The 17,925-nt window shown below is 51.6% G+C and overlaps 3 protein-coding genes across 3 annotated transcripts; 1 reads left to right on the top strand and 2 right to left on the bottom strand.

Annotated features, from left to right (window-relative positions):
• Positions 1 to 486: 486 nt before the first annotated feature.
• NEUTE1DRAFT_35966 (polyketide synthase) lies at positions 487 to 7,328 on the bottom strand (the record flags this gene model as incomplete). The annotated part of the gene is made up of 3 exons (XM_009848829.1): positions 487 to 528; positions 690 to 6,957; positions 7,021 to 7,328. The coding sequence occupies 3 exons, from the start codon at positions 7,326 to 7,328 to the stop codon at positions 487 to 489; spliced, it is 6,618 nt and encodes a 2,205-aa protein (XP_009847131.1).
• Positions 7,329 to 8,977: 1,649 nt separating this feature from the next.
• NEUTE1DRAFT_98464 (uncharacterized protein) lies at positions 8,978 to 9,265 on the bottom strand (the record flags this gene model as incomplete). The annotated part of the gene is made up of 2 exons (XM_009850116.1): positions 8,978 to 9,031; positions 9,113 to 9,265. The coding sequence occupies 2 exons, from the start codon at positions 9,263 to 9,265 to the stop codon at positions 8,978 to 8,980; spliced, it is 207 nt and encodes a 68-aa protein (XP_009848418.1).
• Positions 9,266 to 12,911: 3,646 nt separating this feature from the next.
• Positions 12,912 to 13,750, top strand: NEUTE1DRAFT_98463 (uncharacterized protein; the record flags this gene model as incomplete). The annotated part of the gene is made up of 3 exons (XM_009850115.1): positions 12,912 to 13,040; positions 13,401 to 13,508; positions 13,691 to 13,750. The coding sequence occupies 3 exons, from the start codon at positions 12,912 to 12,914 to the stop codon at positions 13,748 to 13,750; spliced, it is 297 nt and encodes a 98-aa protein (XP_009848417.1).
• Positions 13,751 to 17,925: the final 4,175 nt, after the last annotated feature.

Genomic DNA, 17,925 nt, shown 5'->3' with positions numbered 1-17,925 from the left:
CGGACATAGAACAAGAACACGATTCTCAGAATCCCTCCAATATTCCCAGGTCCAGCCAGGTCCACGTAACCAATACTCTCTAGCGCCAAAACCCAAGTAATGATTTCACAAACCTTCCCCGTCTCATTTTTCACCTATCTCTCCAGCTCTTTTTTTTTCTTCTTTTTTTTTTTCCCTTTCCTCCTCACCAGTTTTGGTTGTAGACGGTCGAGAGTTCGAATGTTCCTTCTCACTCCCCTTGTCTGATCCTGACTCGCTGCCGTGGTCCTCTTGTCACCAAGATCAGTCTGAGGCCTATTCATCTAGACCAGGCCTCAGCGCATGTGGAGGAGAAAGGAGTAGCCGACTGTTACCGCCTTTGTCAAGGTACCTGCTGCTCCTTTTTAGCCATTTTTTCGACGCTGGTGTACCCATTCCCCGACGCAAATGGCGGCGAATGTTGTTGAGCCTTGATGTGTCTTCCAGATCTGGGTGAATGGCGGATTATCATGTTAAAGCCTCCCGAAGAAAAGAACCGAGTTGCTTGGCCTAGAGTAGATGGAGAGTTAGCTTCGACGTAAAACTCAACAACCGGACGGCTTAAATGTGACAAGCCCACATCGGACTCTTGCATCAATAACACCAACATCACGCAAACCAGTACTGACAATACCGCGACCTAATGCATGGGGATAGGGGAAACAACTGACCAAGTCATCCTTCATCATAGAGAAGTGATTGCCAGGCATGTGTCTGAAGGTCATCTTGTTGACATCCAGGTACTCATCCCACCTGTTGGGTCCGAAATCACTTCTGTTATCCAAGAGGAACAGGGCATGGCCCTTGGGATAGGGCTCCGGGCGCGGATCGGTCGGGAGCTTGCAGACGCCGTCCTCGCACCAAATAGCTGTCACCTTGGGGCACTTTTCCTTGGGAATAGGCTCTGCGTCGTAGTTGCTCAAGGCCGTGACGGAGGCAGCAAAGTGCGGCAGGAGCCACTCAGGGATCTTCTTCTCGTCGCCGCCCTCACCAAGAAGGCCGATGGAAGCAAACCAAGCGTGCAGACCCTGTGGGAGGGGCTCGATGGTGACAGGGCATGGAGCATCGATGATGATGAGATTCTCGACCTCATCGCCGGCCTTGACGAGCTGGCTAACGATTTCATAGGCAATGACACCACCGGCGCTCCAGCCAGCAAGAGAGTAGGGGCCTTTAGGCTGACGCCGCTTCATCTCCTCAATAAACTTGGCAGCCATACCGTAGACGCCACAGTTGTACTCATCTGGAGTCCTCATGAAGGGAGAGAAAAGGCCCCAGACAGCCCACTGACCGCCGACATTGGAAATCTCGGTGTAGGAGGTGGCGCTACCACTACCGTCGGGGACCATGAAGAGCTGCTTGGTCGCAGTCTTCAGACTTCCGGACAGTAGGGTGGAGGTTGCTTTACGGTTTGGGTAGTCGTCAACAATCCTAGTGGGACGCGGAGGCTTTGGGGGGCAAGGCTCTTCGAGTCCAATTCTCGGGTGCTCCTTCTGGATATTCGATGTGAGAGATGAATTGTTCGTAGGCGAAGGCTCCTGACTCTTGGACTTGGCAGGTTTAGAGGTTAGTTTCGGGGCAACCTTCTTGGGAGCGTCACTGATACCAAGTGCACGCTCGACGTCCTTCAACGAAGGGTTGGTGACGAAGAGATCGGACGAGATGTCCATGTGCATCTTCTCTCGTAAGGTGCCAAGAATAGCCAGACTCATGAGTGAGTCCATACCAAGACTTGCTAGATCAGGGGCAGCTTGAATCTCTTCAATATCAACTCCCATTTCTTGCGAGATGGTGTTCCGAACAAGGCTCTGGAACTCGTTGTTGTTCTTCTCTCCTCCTCCGGATTCAATTCGAGAACCCTCACCCTTGACTGAATTAGCCTCGCTCTCATCAAGGGGAGTGGTGACATTGGACTCGGAATCAAGCTCTGGGGATTCGTCATCGGACGAGCCATCAGACGCGCTGGAAGAGATGGGCTCGTTCGCGCCAGCCTTCTCATACTGGGCAAGGTGGCCCTTGAGCGCACCAATGGTCGGGTGATCGACAAAGGCACCAGAAGGAATATCTAGGTCAAGCTCCTCGCGAATCTTTCCGGACACGGTCAAGGACATGAGAGAGTCAACACCCAGATCGGTGAAGGCAATGTTGTCAGCAAGCTCATCATGGCTGCAGCCCACCTCCCTGGCAAGAATGTCCAGGACCTGTGCGACCACTCCGCCCTTGAGCTTCTGGTTGACTCTGCCGATAGTGTCCGGTGTGACAGTCTCCTTCTTCTTCTTCTTGCCAGCCGATGCGGATTTGGCAGTTGGAGCGGGAGGGGGCGCGGCGCGAACCGGAGCCGGCGCGCTACTTCCCATACCGGCAGCGGCGGCTCCACGGGGAGGCAGCAGCATGTTGAGCACCTTGCGAGGAATGGCAGCAAACCTGATGTCACCAGCAATACCGATGACCCTTTCTCCATCAAAGACGTAGGCATCACCGGAGAACATCTTGCTTCCCCTGACGGGTTGCATGCGGATGTAACTGCGGTATTCCTTCTTGCGATCAGGAATCTCAGTGAACCTCATTGAGCCCCAGCCGTGGGAAATGAACACCTGCTCCCGAGAATCCACAGCATCAGTGCCGTTGATAATGAAGCCGGAGATGTGACACAAGCTGTCGATGTTGTAGGGGCTGAAGTAGAACTCGCCATCATTCTCCGTGGTCTGGAAGCGAATCCTGGCAGTGGCTTCACAGGTTTCGCTGTCCAGGATGACCTCCTCCATGCCCTGGTAACGACGATTGTAATCAACCAGGGCACCAAACAGTTTGTACGCGAGACCGCGGCCAATCTTGGAAGCCTCTCCCCGCTGCTCTTGTTGCTTGAGGGAGTCAATGCGGGTCTTGATCAAGTAGGCCATCTTATCGAACTCGTGTTGCCAGTCCTCGAGGTCGCCATAGTAAACCTTGCATGTGGCGTGTTCTGTCTTTTTCGGTCCATCCCCAGTGGTGAACACAAGGTCAGCGTATCCAGCCTGCGCGTTGGCCGTGACCGTGAGTCTTAGGATGTGGCTCTTGGCAGTGTCATTGAAGATGAGTGTCTTGGGGACTTCCATCTTTGCGACGTTGCAGCCAATCTTCTCGGTCTCGGGACGCAGGAGTTTGTAGGCATAGTCGGCCACCGTCATGGCCATATCGCCATATAGCGAGGATGGGCAAAGCGGCGCACCATTGACCAAGTGACCTGTGACCACCTTCTTGAGGTTCTCCTCATGAAGCTCAGATTCAATCTCAACAATCGCCACATCATCCTTGACCTCTTCTCTGATCACTCGCTGAACTGTGGTGGTAGATAGTCGCGGCTTGCTGGACCCGATCTGCTTCGCCCCTCCCTGGTTTGCGATACGGTTCTTGGTGAGACACCAGTCACCTGTATACTGAAGCCAGTAATTCTTTTCGTCGAAGGAATAACTGGGTAGGTCGAGGAGGCGGACGCATTGGAGGAAGTCGTGGTGATACTCACTGAAGTCGATGTTCAATCCAGCGGAGTGCAACGTGCTAAGAGTAGCAGTGAGAGTTTTGAAGGCCTGAGGATGGTCTGTTCGGCGGAGAGTCGGCACAGCAATGGTCGTGGCACCAAAGGCAGCCTTGACCATGCCCACTGTAATTGCGTGGGGGCCAACCTCGAGCCACACGGTCTTCTCGTCGATGACATTCTTCTCCTGGGCTCTGAAGAGTCCACCTTGGAAGTTGACGGCCTCTCGGGCGTGGTGGCGAAGATAACTAGCATCCACCCTGTCGCCTTCACCCAAAACTTCAGCGTGCAGCGGAGAAATGATAGGAACCTTGATGCGCTCGAAAAGAATTGCGGAGGCCAGATTTTCAAAGTCGTCGAGAATGGCGTCGACTTGAGCAGAATGGAACGCGTACGGAACGAGCAATCTCTTGGCCTTCTGGCCAGCAGCGTTGAGTTCCTCCTCTAGTTTCGTGATGACATCAGTTGGCCCACTGAGCACCGTCTCACGGTTGCTATTGATACAAGCAACGTTCACGCTGGAGGCCATGCTACCCAACGCCTTTTGGACTTCCTTGACTGGAGCTTGAACGGCGAGCATGGCGTGGCTGTTCAGCGTACACTTCTCAACCAGAAGTTTCGCACGAGTGCCGACAAGGTAGATGGTGTCGCTGGCGCTGAGGACGCCGGCAACGTTCAACGCGGCATACTCTCCGAGACTGTGGCCCATTACCACGGCTGGCTTGATCCCCCATGACTCCCAAAGCTTTGCAAGCGCCATCTCAAAGCAGCAAAGACCGAGCTGTGTGATTATGGGTGACAGATTGGCGACATCCTGGGCAGTACCGTCAATCAAGGGAAGGAAAGACTCGAAACCGTGAAGGCGAGCAAGACGGTCAAACTCATGAAGGCTCTCCCGGAAAATGGAGTAATTTTCGTACAGCTCCTTGCCCATGCCAGTGTATTGCGAGCCTTGACCGGTGAATAAGAAAGCAACCTTTGGCTGCTCAGGAGTTACAGGAACGAAGTTCTCCTTGAGGCGATTCAGAATAGCACTCTGCGCTTCATTCACGCTCGAAGCGGTGACGCTCATGCGCCAGTAGTGCTGGATCTTGCGGGCGGTTGTGGAGTAAGAAATGTCCGCGAGCGACGCATCCGTATGCTTGTCCATCCACTTGGCAAGATTCTCCGCGTTCCGAATCATGGCAGCTTTGGACTTGCCAGTGATGGTGACGAGATGGCAGCTGCGTGGATCGGGCAACGTTGGTGCGGTCTTGGGGGCATCTTCAACCAGAATGCCAGTATTACCACCAGCGGCACTGAAGTTGTTGATGAAGACACGCCTGGGCTTGCCATCTTTGCGCTTGAACGGGGTCAAATGGAAGGCGATGTTGACGTTACGCTCAGACAAGTCCTTGGGGAAGGTCTTGTTAATGATCGACCCCTTTTTGATGCCAACGTGGGGAGGGATGGCGTTCTTGTGAAGCATCAAGAGCACCTTGCAAAGGGCAGTAATTCCAGAAGCCGCCTCACCGTGGCCGACATTGGCCTTGATGGCACCAAGATAGAGAGGCCTGTCTTGGGGCCTCTTACGCTGCGCTGGCGCAAAGACATTGGTAACAGACACCATTTCGGTGCCGTCTCCTGCTTGAGTGCCCGTCCCGTGCATCTCCACGTAGTCAACATCGTGCGGATCCACACCAGCGTCGTCCAAGATAGCTTGAGAGAGCGTAGACTGAGTTGGCCCGTGGGGATGAGTGATGGAAATAGCATCGGCTGAGTGGTTGGTCGCGGTGCCGAGAACAACGGCGAGAACTCTGTCGTTGTCAGCCTGAGCATCTTCCAATCGCTTGACGACAACCGAAGCGCAGCCATCACCACGGCAGTAGCCGTCGGCCTCATTATCAAAGGTCGCGCAAGGCCCCTTCTTGGACAAGAATTGACCTCTGCTCAGACCCGAAAAGATGTCTGGGTTAGTCATGCAAGACAAGCCGCCCACGATAGCGGTGTCGCAATCGCGAGCCCAGAGAGCAGTACAGGCAACCTGAAGCGCTGCGGCGCTGGAGGAACAGGCAGTATCGATGTTGAGACTAGGGCCACTGAAGCCGAAGTGGTAATTGATACGGCCAGGACCAAAGGCACGGACACCACCGGTGATGAAGTAGGTGTCGACCTCTTGGGCCGCGTTGATCTCGCGCCAATCGTCTGACGTCTGTCCGTAGAAGGTGCCGATGCGGTCCAGTCTGGTGGAGGGTGTTCGGTTGGGGACGTATCCCGACATCTCCAGTGCTTCGTAGGCTGTTGTCAAGGCCATTCTCTGCATAGGGTCGGTCTGGAAGGCCTCACGGGGCGACATGTTGAAGAAGCGCGGATCAAACAAGCCCGGCTGCTCGATCCAGCAGCCATACGGAGTGTGACTGGTGTTGATGACCTTGCCCGTAGGGTCATAGTGCGTCTTGACATCGAACCTGTCGGGCGGCACAACGCGGTGGACGTCGAGTCCCTTCTCGAGAAGTTCCCAGAGCTTCTCGTGATTGGCAGCATCGGGGAAGCGGCCAGCCATGCCAACAATGGCGAGCTTGCACTTGCCACTGGACCCGTGGTTGCCAATTCGGGAAGCAGTTGCTTCAGGGGAGATGGGGGGACAGTCCCGGAACGTGACTTCCAGGTTTGTGTGGGCTTTGATCAGCCCAACGAGAGTGGCGCCGTTCTGAGTAGGACCGAGCGGAAGAATGAGGCAGCTCTTTCCCTTGAAGCTCTTTGCCCTTGCAATACATCCGTCAAGCACCTTGGTAAATCGCAAGGGCTCCACCAAAATCTCGTGCACAATCTGCTTCAGCAGGGACGCCGTCGTGAGTTGCCTGTCGGTGACCCATTCGCCCGAAAAGCACGACATGACGTGGGATCTCGGCTTCGTTCTGTGCAGCGCGTCAATCACCACCTCGTCGTCCAGGCGTAGGATCTCGTCGATCGAGGCAGCATCGTGAAGGTGTGGTGCATGATAGGGTCCGTAGACGGGGATCGAGGTTACGTTGGTCTTCCCGCCAAAGTTGTGTCCACTGGCGAAGGCCTTGAGAGAAGAAGGAGGGCCCGAAATGGCGACACTCTGTGATGAGCTTGCACTCAAATATAGCCGGTTGACGCGGTTCCAACCGCTTTTCTTATTGAAATCATGGACCACCTGACTGGCAGCGCCTTCCGAAATATTGGTGAAGATATATGTCCAGCTCTCAGATTTTTCGGCCGTGGGGTATATCTGTTCGGCAACCTTATATACGTGTCGTCCAACTCTGAAAGACATGAGGGTCACTTGGACGGCCAGTGGTACCAATTCTGACAACGATTTCGTGCAGGCGATTGCGGTGGCTGCAAAGAGCCCGGAGCATAGGCCGACAAGGCATGTATTCTCCGGTCTGGCGAGGTCATCGTGATTACTCTCAATATGACTAGAAACGGTGTTAGGGTTAGCCTGAGCAAAGGGAAGGGCAGACAAGCAGATCACCGCTTACTCTATGTAATGAGCCAATTGTGATATGCACAAAAGGGCACCGTCGATGCCAGGGTGTTTGATGGGCTGTCCATGGTATCTCTCATTGAGTTGCTGTAAATTGAGGAATTCGGGTAGTTTCGAACGTTCTGTCCTGGGAAGCTGATCTATCTCGCGTCGGATTGCATAGCCAACCTGATCCAAGTACGCTTTTGCAAGAGTGCCTTTCTTGGGTTTGAGGAAGGCGCTTGCGAGGAAAGCGTGCGTGTCAAGAGACTGGTCGCCGAAGAGGTAGAATGCCAATGACTGATCTGGCTGGACAGAAGACATTGTGCGCGTCTCTTTCGTCAGGTTCTTCTCGGCCGTATGCTATATTGTTGTCGGGAATTATGCTGAATATATAGAACGATCCTCGAAAGGAAGGACGATGCTGCGAGGTAGTGTTGTAACAAGGGCGATGGTAAGTAACTCGCCCTTTGCTTGAAGATGTAGCCTGAAAGGGATGGGACAGACATTTAAATAAACTGAAGAAATAAAGGTGGGCAAAAGATGGGGGGAGAGGGGGCCGCGCCAGTTTTCGGAACTCTATTGCGGAATGCAAAATGTAGAGCACATGCATACATGTGGTATGAGAAACCAGCTGCCCCATGCCTACAGTTACGTAGATTTGGTCCTAGCCGGTGGGCGGGCTGCTTGCCTCAGCTTATCCTGAGTGACTATGTAGGCCTTGGCGGGGGGGTGATACACAAGCTCGGCAGAGATACTCAAGACATTGTTTTGTGTATTCTGATGCCGTCAAGATTACCGGTAGACCATTTGAGTTTGATCCAGGGGCAGAGCTTTCAGCATCCCTCGGACCTATCTTGAAGACCTGGCGATGTTCCGTCGTGTAAGACTACCTGCCTTCGTCCATCACGGAACTCATGCCGCTCCTGGACAGGGCTACATCTGCTTGAAGCCTGATCCTCGAGGTACTAAATAATCAACATGGGAAAAGTCTTCCTCTGTACGGCTCTACACCCTGGGTACATTGTCAGACGCGGACTTCCCCACCCCCTCCTAAAACAGCCGCCCATACAAATCGGCTCGCGGTGCTTACGGTCAATGGTATAAGAGTTAGCCACACGGACATCCGGCACGGAACGTGTTGTTCTCAGTTGTGACACCAGAAACGGATGATGGCACAAAGCTTCAGACGCGGTAAAGGTGATGATTTATGGCAAGGATCGATGTCGTGAGGTTCTCGTGCCCTTGTGTAAATATAGACAGGGCGTAACATCGAGCATCGTCCTGGAGCGTTGGGCTACCACACCACCCAAGACGGGAATGATTGAGTGTCTGGCTCAGGGTGTTCGGATGGACGAGATGTTATAGGTCAGAAGCACCCCTGCCTTAGCTCAATATGGTAAGGCCACAGGGGTCTTGGACTTTTATTGAACACCTGCTCCCGCGCTCCCCTGTTCTCTCTCTCCTCCTCCCTTCATCGGTGAGTGAGAGCCACTATCGTACAACTCCCTCTGGATGAACGTACACTGACCTGATTAGCTGCCAGGGGCGTAGCAAGCAACATCTTTTAAGGGATCTTATCTTCCACACCATAAGTCCGTATGTATGCCTTGTGGCACGTCAACGAAAGAACGTTAACCTGGAGTACTGTGGGCCACGGATGTCTAACTGCCCAATCCGGTTAGGTTTTCAAAGTAAAAGCCTCTAAGCCGTTTCGGGAAATAGTTGAGCGATGCGACGAGAATTCGAGCCTTCTCAATCTGTGCAAGGTATCATTGCATAGGTACTAACTGGTGTAGAAGTACCAAGTCTGACCTTACCTATACCATGGCCGCAAACGTGGAGTGATATGTTGATCCCCGTTTTCGTCGATGTAGACAGCATAGATAAGTGCCAAACGCGCTTTACTGCAGCTTGAACCATGCCAGCCACTCGACATGAATGGGAATGCTGGTGATAATGATGTCTGCAGTTCAGCTCAGCTCAGACGGGGAGCTGTTCGAGTGCTTGGCCCCCGGGGGTCTGAGCTAGTCCGGACGTCAATGTCTGTAGCATGCAAGGCGCTTTTATGGATGTAACACACTGACGATAGATATGCTGTGATTTGCCTGCTTCCATAGTCCGCTCTCCAGCAAATGGCGCGGTTTCTGGCTAGAGAATATGCCTATGCGCCGCGTGCAAGGCTCGTCTGGTTGCTCGATGCGCTCAAAAGGAGAGTCGAATTGCGTGGGGTTACGCTCGCTATGCGGCGGTAGGTACATCTTGGTTGTCTGAATTCGGCAGCGTGCGTTTTCCAGAAGTTGACCAGACGCAGCTGTAGGATCACTAGACCCAAGAACTAAGGACTATTTAAAGTACATTGTTCCCTTACCTGAACGACAATGAAACCGTGAGATGATCAGCTCTTGCTCAAAGTTCGGCTTGGTTTGAGCTGGGTGAGGAATGAAGCATTGTGTATTCGTTCATTCGAGTGCCTACAGCATGAGACATGCCAAGCTCATTACTGAGACAGGATGGTAATGGTCATCGATTTGTGGACATATAATGCCAATGCCCTCCCATCAGCAGAAAAGCTTCTCGGTGATGTTTTGATGTCAGTATACGTCCCTTCACCTTCAGATCATGACTCTCGAAATTGTATTGAGAAGCTCACGGATAGATCATACTTGTGAAGTACGGTATAATCTTCCGTATTGGCTGGTGGAAACCCCATTTCAGGATGAAGGGTTTGAAGTGTTCGAAAACAGTGCACATGCTCATTGTCAGCTGTCAAAGCATTTGTCTGACGTTCCAGGCTGCGTTCTCTGTGCAGTCTGGATCCGGAGTCAATGCAGTGGCCTTCCGATGTTCGGTAACTGAATTACCGGCAGATCTTGTAGGGTTACAAGTTTACCGACTACATGCAACTGTATGTACTCAAGTGTTGAGGTAAATGGCAGAACTTAAGCCTGCGTTGCCCGCCTTGTTTGCATCGTGAAATTATACGGTACACGACAGTGAATGTTGGTAGAGAATCTCATGCATTAGGGAAAGGGAAGAGCGTCTCCGGCGACATGGTGTTCCAAGTTTCGGACGGTCTTTTCTTGGTGAGTGGCTGGGATTGACCTCGCCGGGATGTAAAGATTCGATCACCAGTGCCCTCTTGTCTTTATGAATCTCAGCTAGAGGCTTTGGATCAAACGACGGAAACGCTTGCGCCAACCAATACCGCCGGTGCTCGTTTGGGTATACGGCGTTGTCGTAAGGAATGTTGATGACGCTTAGTACCGGTGGCATACAATGTTCTTTACCGGCATGTGGGAGACTTCATACCTAGAGGTAGGTAGCTCTCAGTATCAGAATGTGGATAGTAAGCGTAATCGGCGATGGAGCAAACTGAACTCTTGGGAATTCGGCAGCTCGGGTCCCCAACGGTATACGGCGGCGCTAACGGATTTCATGTACATCGATGTGGAGGACTGGCCAGCCCTGCTTCATCTTGTCCCAACGTGGAATTACAGCTTAATCATTGGAGAGGGGGGTCAAATTTTCTTCATGCTCCCAACTTTACCCCCCTCCCCAAAGGGTAGTTCGTTCCTTCTTTGATCAACAGTTCGCACAGACCAAGTGTACTGGGGCTTTCCGCCCGCCAGGGCAAGAGCGAGCTTTGAAAGTTGATGTGAAAGAAGGCAATATTCGTCCAGCAGCCGGCGTCCATATCACCGTTCCAGGAACTTTTCAACTTCCTTGAGGTTCTACGAAGAAAGTCTGAGAATACGTTGGCTCTACACAGTCAATTCTGCCCAAGTTTCTCAGTGATGAAGGTTGACAATTATTCAAGACCACCTAATACTATACACCCCCATATACATGTCATGTACCGTATCATGCGGTCATACTTGCGTGTGCTTTATCTGACATAGTTCAACAACAGTGTACTCGTACCCACGTGACTGTGCCGTGAACACCAGTCCCTCGTCTCTGGATTTCACAAATAATAGGGTGTACGTGGTTTGCCGAAACCGAGGCTAGGCCATGCGCCCTTCTACAGGTGCAAGAACGAAACCGATGTGACAGAATTTCAACAGTCCGTGCCAGCTAGGGCCGTTCGCGGAATGGACCAAAATTCAGCGAAGCCCCTACTTGGTGTAAGCCTCAACTGGTTTTTACGAAGATTCGACGGTCGTCTTCGCGATCTGATGTTCCTCTCCAACGCATTGGGCCGGTGAAGACCATGTCAATGTAAATGAAGGGTTTTCTCTATTCTAGGGTCCGGTTCTGTTCGTTATATACCTACTAGAGGTTGATACCTGTTGGAGAGGGGTCTAGGTTCCTGTCGTTTCTCCAACTCTGGTGGCAGGTATATGCCTGCCAAATTGGATGCGTGTCCCCCCTCACGGTTTATAAAAGGAGGTTTCTTATTGCAGAGAAAACCCAAAAGGAGCGTCATGTAAGAAATTCACTCTCTTGCATGCACAATCGGTCTGGCACATATGCTGCAATATGCTTCAACCTGCGCCATTGGCATTGGCCCGCGACCTTCCTGAAACTTAAATAATGGGCTGCCATTTTCTCCTTGCTGCGTTTAACACATGCCAATCTCGATCAAACTGCCTTGACAATGCCGCGACTCATTCAGTTCCGTTATTGTAGCAATGCATTAGACAGGGAAAATAAACAAGCGGGATTGAGGCAGCATAGTGCAGCTTGCACATTGTGTTAGGTACAGTTGACTGACGGTCTTGCTACATGTGAAGTTGTTAATGTACTTCAGGTAACTCAAGTTCTTGTAAGTACAAGTTTGGTACCACGTACCTCTACATTCGCGATTGTATTGGCGCTTCGGCTTCGTTCTCGGACATTCCCCGATTATCGCCGCTTTGAGCTCCGGAAAGGCGGATGTTGGGGTAATCGACCACCCCTTCTTACCAGTTTTCACTTTTATGATTATTCTTTTCCGAATGCAATTGATTTGGCAGAAATAGGTGGCTTCAGGTTACCATGTTCGAATCGTGGTACCTTCACCAAGCATTCGCACCCCCATTTAATAGCGGATCAGTTCCAAGCAATACGGCATCCTCAATTCCGGGAGGATGATGGCTTGAATCCAACGGAGGGCAACACGAGATTTAGCACTCCTCCGCGGCAAGATATTTCGGACAGTAAGGCGCATAGATAGAGGTAGTCATGTATGATCAGATATCTTCTTTCAATGTGGTCAGATGCTTACCGCATAATAGTGTCGGTGTGGAACTGCTTCGGCTCTATTCAGTGTGAACCTAATGTCCATGCGTCCAATCTTTTCTGTATGGCATTTTGCGTGCTCTGGACTATCCGTGATTCAAAGGTTTTGTTTGTTCTTTAACTTGCAAATATTAAACAGCCTTGCAGCCTTGCATGATGCATCGCTAATGCCTCCTGCATAAAGCCCGAACATATGGGCAGAAGGTGGCGACTTTGCTCCCCAGTCTTGTCGATGTGATGGCTTCTCGAATCTGCGGTCTTTTATCTGTCGATCCATATTGATGCGTGCCCAGCAAACGAGACAACCATGCGCCCTACCCCGGAACAAGGCTCACTTCCCTCTCGTTCTTCCACGGAAGCCACATCCTGCGCCCTGCACTGAGCTGCTCAGCCTCGTCCAATATTACAGGAACGTCGAGGCCCAATTGATGGAACAACAAACTCGCTCTGGTTATTGTTATTGGATTGTTGGATTTCGCCAATGGGACACAGGACCCATAAAAATCCACATGGGATCGAGACATTGATCAGCCTCCGTCCCTACCTAGTTCAACCTACTCCGAGACGTGCATGGCAACTCACCACATTTTGTATCACACCCTTTCTTCAACAGCCCACCCACTGGCTGCCAGGTAACTCGACTCGATATCTCTCTCCCACAGTCCCGGATCTTGAATGGGGGAGATGGCAAGGCACGGGTACGGTAGTCATCTGTCGTTTGGCTGTGATGACAGATTGACAACCTCATCTTGCACCGAGGGGATGTGCATTCATGGACTGCCCCATCCACATCCCCGAGTCCGTCAGCACGATGTAGGTGCCAGGTGCAATGTCCGGCCCGTGGGGATATCCTACCTAGGTTCAGGTACTTGGATACCCCTGGTTATGCCGCTTCTGCAATCATCGACCGGACAAAAACAATCACATCCACACTGCAACAAACCATCGCCAACCTCCACCGATGCATGGAAGCTCGTAAAGAACAACAATTCTTCACACCGAGGCTGACGCCTTTCTGCCTTTTTCAAGTTGAACAACTGTCTGAGGTAAGGACAATTTCAGTATGGTGTGGGGGTTGGAGTGAGCATTTGGACCTCATCATATCAAGGACATCACACGCTCTGCTAGGTCTGATGCCAGTCAAGGTAACACAATGGCGGTATTGTATCGCAGTATCGCATCGATCTGACCGTACTTTCATCCAGGACTCGGCATCTGTCGCGTCGCATCGTCACCTTCCCCGCTCTGCTTAGCCGCTGCAAGCTCCGGGCTGCGTTGGCGGTAAGTAACATCAAGATAGGCAAGATGTAAGGTACATTACACCCGGACTTGAGACAGAACGCATGAACCAGGGGAAGGAACATCCATTAGACGGCTATAACTCGGCTCTGACCAAAGTACCTTCCTTCCCTGAACCCACAAGGGTCCACAGTTACCTTCCTTACATCAGACACATTATCCAGGCTGTTCACCAGCACCACATGTCTCAGAAGGCTCGATTAAATAAAGTGCTAGTGTCGTAGATAGAGAAACTGCAGGGCCGATCCGTCCCTCCATCCTTCCTTGCTTCACGCAGTGCCTGACCTTCTTTTCACCACTGCCGTAACAACCTAAGCTGTGGTGTTGCCAGTCTCCAAATGATGTGTCCGCCATCGAGCCCTTCCATGACCCCCCTCAATCCCCTCACTCCCTTTTGTCGCACGTCTCACAATTCCCTCGTGCACACTGAAACGTATCACCACTGGCCCCGTCTTTCCCGATCAGTCCAGCCTAAGTCTTGTCACATACGACCGAAGATCTGGAGAACAATACGTCGGGTTCACTGCATTTTTGGAAAGAAAGGCAACTGGAACTTGCAAGTACGTTGCACTTTTGAGGGGCCATGGAGGGTCAAGTTACAGAGTCTCCTGCTGGTGTGCAGGCCAGCGACGGTGGGCAACTGCCATCAGTCCAGTCCATAGGTATAGAATGCCGGGGCTCGCAGAGGCACCTGCCGAGTTCCAACACAGCGCCCGGGCCTCTCGGCGGCTGGTGGGACAGAACGGGGCATCGTGCAGCTCCTTGTCGGCCCGGATGTGCTCGGGGGTAACCTGGAAGCCACCTCTAATTGGAATGGAGTGGATAGTTCGAGGTCTGGCCGTGCTACCCTATGGAATGCATCAAGCAAGACTCTGGAAACCCCGAACTCCCAAGTCAAATCCATCTTACCTCTTTCCTTTTGAGATAGGGGTCTCAACCTACCTATGTAAGGCTACATGCTCCCCCCTCCTTCTCGCAGCAGCAACGCACAGCCTTACCAAAACCCCCAAGCTCAAAGGATTTGAGGACGGATCTGCCTTGTCGATCCTAAATTACCCTACAGACTTTTTGGCGACTTCCCTCACTGGATCGAGGCAGTCGCACTTTCGTTACAGTCAAAAGATAAATCAGCAAGGCAATGACATCGTCAACACTGACAATCACCTCGCCTACATTTCGATTTTCGCCGAACCGTAGTTCAATTGCGCCTCCATACCACGCTACACATCCACAAATCCAGGCACGTGGTTGGCAAAACAGAGCCGCATGTACACATAAAGATTGCACTTCCTTCGCTAACTAACTAACCTCGCCGACTACCTCACTTAACCACAACATCTCGCCGCCTCGTGTCCCGTAGTATCTCCACATTCCTAAACGGCTACACGGTCACAATTCGCATCTGAGACATTTCAAAACCTGGAGTACAGGAAAAACAGCGGTTACGATGCGATGCGATGCCCTGCCGTGTTCTTGTCACCAAGGCACTACAGTAACAAAATGTCTGAAAGTGGCATGTTGTTGTTTGACCGCCTTTTGTTTTGAACATTAAGGTAGGTCACCTTTTGGAGGTAATTCTGGAATATTGACAAAAGTCAGGGTACCTGTGGGTGGTGGTGGTGGTAGGTAGGGCAAGGTCAGGTCAAGTCAGGTATTATAACCAAGAAAGTCCTGCGTCGTGCATGCCATGAAGTTCGCCACCGCAAAAAAAAAATAAAAAAAATGGACAGATGCGATCGGACCGTCCCCAACTCCTCTGATCTGATTGTAAGGACAACTTCGACAACTGTTTCAAATCTTAAATTCATCAAGGGCCTATTATCATCGCCGTTTACACCAGCGCTTCCAGGCATCAAGGTACTTGGTTCGCGCTAGGTCGAATGGTTGAATGGTCGGACGGCAGCAGCTGGTGCTCCAGCTGATGCATTCAGCACGCCCTCACTTGCCCTGTTATCAGGTTTGGTGCTTTGGGCACATGGCGGTCAAGGTAGCTACGTCATTCATGCAGTCATTTTCATGTATACCTCCATTGTTGGTATGGTCAATGCTGGTGAGGAAGCGTACCGCAAACGATGTTAAAAATAAATAAATAAAAAATTAAAAAAAAATTTAAAAAAGGGAGGAAGAAGAAAATTAACGAAAGGAAGAAAAACGGGGAACAGGATTAATATGAGACAAAAACAAGAGGAGAGAGGAGATTGTTGTTGAAAGAGGTCCGTGAGGCTGTGCATGCTCGATACGATAAAGGGGGATACGAATCCCACGTAGTCTTTACACCAGCCCAATTTCCCGGGTATTGTTGGTCGTCGGCAGTGACTGGAACGACTTGAAAAAAGAGTTTCCTGAAGCTTCGTTACAAGTCGCGACTTGGGTTATGGTCGCGACAAAGAGAATGGCAGTCTTCGTTCGGTGGGTGGGAGGCAGTTGATTGAAGGGTCAGGACGGAGCTCTTCGAGTTGCTTGGAGTTTTGCCCGGTTTGCACGTCGGTGTGCGATACCGGTAACATTTGTGTCTGCGCGCGGTAACAGTCCGGTGTCAAGGGTCGGTGGCAGATTCGGTGGACGTCGGTGACAGGTGTGGCGACGTTGAGGTTAAGGTGAGGAGGGACAGGGCCGGGGGTGGCGACATGCGATGACCGGATGAACAGGTGTCCAATGTGCTCTCTGGGTTGGAGTTACGGAAGTAATCGTTCAGTCTGTTTCGTTTACGTAAGCTTACACTAGAGAAGCTTTGTCTCTGTCTGTACCTGCTTAATGTCCGGGTGTGTCGTCGTGCCTCTGTAGCTCTCGGGCATCATGTCCTTCCTTGTGTGTGTGTTTGGACGGCAAATCCGATTCGATCTGAATTTCCGCTCCGCTGTCACGATGCTTAAAGTTTGACGCGCGTATAACAGATGAGATTGCTGCTGCGGGACGGATGCTCATGCAGGCAGAATGGGCTTTTCACATGCAGTTATACATTTCGTGACTTCGTTGGGGCTTGAATTTGGATCGCCTTGACACGACTACGTTTTTCCTCTTCATTTCTAGGCGCAAAGTAGAAAAGCTCATGCTAAGGAGCATCTCGGTGTTTACTTGGACGGCTTACTGCTTGGTCTGGAGCTTACTTTTCCTTGTGATTGTCAGCGCTTTCCAACACATACTGGTTGGCAAAACCACAGCAGAATGTGTCACTCCGGCCAGTACCTAGCAATGGCCTTACTGCGCTGCTTGAAGGTATTCTCGTGTTCATGGGGTGGAGAGTCGTCTCCAGTTGAAGGTGAACTCATTAGTCCATGAGATCTGACCCGAATTTGGAAAGCGGCCATGCCTGTCGCGTGCCGACTTCAAATTGTCGAATGACCAGGAATGACACGGCCGGCCGCCCGGACCGGCCCGTGCCGATGCATATGTATTCTGAACTCCACACTGGAACTCCACAATGAAATCTCCAGCGGATTCATTGTCAACGACAGACTTTGTGCCTTCACAATAATATCAAACTTGGTAGGAAGCTTGATAAAACTTAAGACATACCCAACTAGAGTTTTCGTCGACGTGCCGCAGACAGGACTGTAAAGCTCTGGTGATTTGGGATGTTCTCTCCGTGAACAAACACCGACGTCCTCCGTCCTGCAGCCAAGTTCAAAGAACCTGCAGCTTCTACCTATGCGGCACGCTTCGCTTGCTTGCTTGCTTACCACCTTATTTGCTTGTGCGTCTGCCTACCCCCGGCCGTAGTCAGAGCTCATGCAGCCCCATAAGGTTCTAAGTGAATTTTGAACGACCTCTCATCATTGACTGGCATGATCGAGCCTCCAACCCTCGCGGAAACCTTCTAGTTGGCGATGGTCTTGACGCTTTGTGCTTTTATTGCGATGCGTTGAGCATCAGTTGGTGGGCTCAGCTGTTGCGCAAACGTGAAAGAGCCTGTAAGTGCTTGGGCGCTCTTTCCAACTCTGCGCCCGAGTGGCCGAGCGCGATGGCGCTCTATGGACGTGCTTCAAATCTGGTTGTGGAAAACAATCCACAAGGGCAATGTCGATCCGTGAGTAACACTGCCTCATCAGCTCCTTTGCGCTCAAATGCTGTTCATGTTTGCGACGAAGAAAGGAAGAGGTAGTAGGTTCATCTGGCAGTCGCGGCGTCGGTGTGTTGACGACTTGACGTGCAGTTATATGTGGAGCACCTCCTGACTACCGAGTGGAGCCCCCGGACATGGTCGAGTCCGTCGAAAATTTCAGCAACAGATCTTGGGCCCAACTTGCCCCAGGACATCTGTCAGGGCGGGATACGATATTCTCGATGGTATGATAATTCGATCTCATTTGCTCAGCTTCTGTTTTGTGCTCGTACTGGCGTAATCAGGTGCTTGAGAGATCTGCAATCATTGAAACTGGGTCCTTCCGCCCGCTAAGAT

This window comes from Neurospora tetrasperma (genome assembly GCF_000213175.1).
Source record: "Neurospora tetrasperma FGSC 2508 unplaced genomic scaffold NEUTE1scaffold_1, whole genome shotgun sequence".
In the NCBI taxonomy this organism is placed as follows: domain Eukaryota; kingdom Fungi; phylum Ascomycota; class Sordariomycetes; order Sordariales; family Sordariaceae; genus Neurospora; species Neurospora tetrasperma.
The sequence above is the reverse complement of the archived record's forward strand: the minus strand, read 5'-3'. Positions and strand labels throughout refer to the sequence as shown.